At 36.2% G+C, this 1760-nt stretch overlaps 1 protein-coding gene across 1 annotated transcript in view; it reads right to left on the reverse strand.

Moving 5' to 3' along the window:
• Positions 1 to 1760, reverse strand: part of LOC107570817 (choline transporter-like protein 1) — a 14466-nt gene that overhangs the window by 1354 nt on the left and 11352 nt on the right. The window contains exons 9-12 of the mRNA XM_016257083.1: positions 907 to 1075; positions 661 to 817; positions 411 to 494; positions 200 to 337 (exon numbers count right to left, since the gene is read on the reverse strand). Of these exons, the coding sequence (XP_016112569.1) occupies positions 200 to 337; positions 411 to 494; positions 661 to 817; positions 907 to 1075 (548 nt within the window). The remainder of the gene's footprint in view (positions 1 to 199; positions 338 to 410; positions 495 to 660; positions 818 to 906; positions 1076 to 1760) is intronic.

Here is a 1760-nt window from a genome sequence, read left to right on the forward strand (position 1 = left end):
ATATATATATATATATATATATATATATATATATATATATATATATGAAAAAGGAACAAAACTTTCCTAAAACAAACTGAATTTACAATGAAAATAAAAAAATAAAAGCTACATAAAAATGTTAATACTATAAATAGTATATAAATATTTACTAAAGTAACCCTGATTTCTCCGCAGTATAAAGGGAAGTTGTAAATACCTTTCCTAAAAACAGCACAAAGTCCCCGACACTGTTGATAGCTGCCACACGGAGAGCGTTTTCCACGAGGATGAAGAAAGCGTCTCGCGCAGACGTGCAGAAGTTGGTGCTGTTGATGGCCGTTGCCGTATAAGCGTTCTGAAGAAAAGCCACATGATTAATGCATCAAATGAAAACAAATGAATTCATATATATGTGCCATAAGACTCACCGTGTTCAGGTAAGTGAGGCACTTTTCTAGACACCACAGACAGCAGATACACGCCTTCAGCATGCAGCGCGCACAGGCGTTTTCCTACGGCAACAAAACAGGGCTCAAGTTTAAGAGTTTCAGCTCTTTAATTCATCAAGGATGCATTCAATTGATCAAAAGTGCAAGTAAAGACATTCATAATGTTAGAAAAGGTTTGTATTTGAAATCAAATCTGTTGCGACGTGAAGATGAGCTGACGGTGACTGACTCTTCCTTTGAGCTGACTGTGGATGTAGGTGAGGATGAGGCGGGGAATCTCCACTAGAGTGATGATGAAGGCTCCTTTAACCACGGTGCCCAGATGATAGCGCATCAGACGCAGCACAGACGACACGATGGGCGTGAAGGGCATCTGAGACTTATCTCTACAATCAGACAGAGAAACAGTGTAGAACTCACGACTGTTGTCCTTTATGGACAGATGGAGGAAAGTGAATGACCTTTGACCTCTGACCTGGTGAAGTAGTAAGTGACGACCGCTCCGGCTACAGTCATCTGCTGACAGGCGAGGATGAACTCACTGATCCAGATGAGGCCGACGGCGTGGTACCACACCATGTACTGCAGCGGCCCGTCCATCCGGAACTCCACCAGACCCGTCTGGTTATTCTGCACTGGACTTCCTGTGGGGAAAACAGATCTCTCAAACACCATTCCTGGAGAAACACTGAAATATAATAAAACAACCTGGGGAATATAATGAATGTTTAGGAGATATTTAGGACAATATTTCTTAGGAAATAAAAAAATAAGCACATTGTGAACATAGTGATCATTTGTATGCGTATGAGAAAAAGAGACACATTTTTAATAGCGTTTCAGATGTAAACTTCAGCTAAATGCCATAAGAGTTAGTAAGATAATAAATAAATAAATTATATAATTTTTTACATTTTTAAAAAATAAAACTATTAAAACGGTAATATTTATACCAATTTTTGCATATATGCTAATTAATTACATTTTATATACAGTCACTATATAACTAATACTATATACAATTTTACAACTCCACTACATAAATATGATGTATTGTGTGTGCATATACATACATACACACACACACACACACACACATATATATATATATATATATACATATATACACACACACACACACACAGTTTAAAAACAAAACTATATAAATATAATTTATTTTATTTTAAAAACAATATATAAATATATATATATACAGTGGGGGAAAAAAGTATTTAGTCAGCCACCAATTGTGCAAGTTCTCCCACTTAAAAAGATGAGAGAGTCCTGTAATTTTCATCATAGGTATACCTCAACTATGAGAGACAAAAT

Source organism: Sinocyclocheilus grahami, unplaced genomic scaffold (genome assembly GCF_001515645.1).
Source record: "Sinocyclocheilus grahami isolate Dianchi unplaced genomic scaffold, SAMN03320097.WGS_v1.1 scaffold1509.1, whole genome shotgun sequence".
NCBI lineage: Eukaryota > Metazoa > Chordata > Actinopteri > Cypriniformes > Cyprinidae > Sinocyclocheilus > Sinocyclocheilus grahami.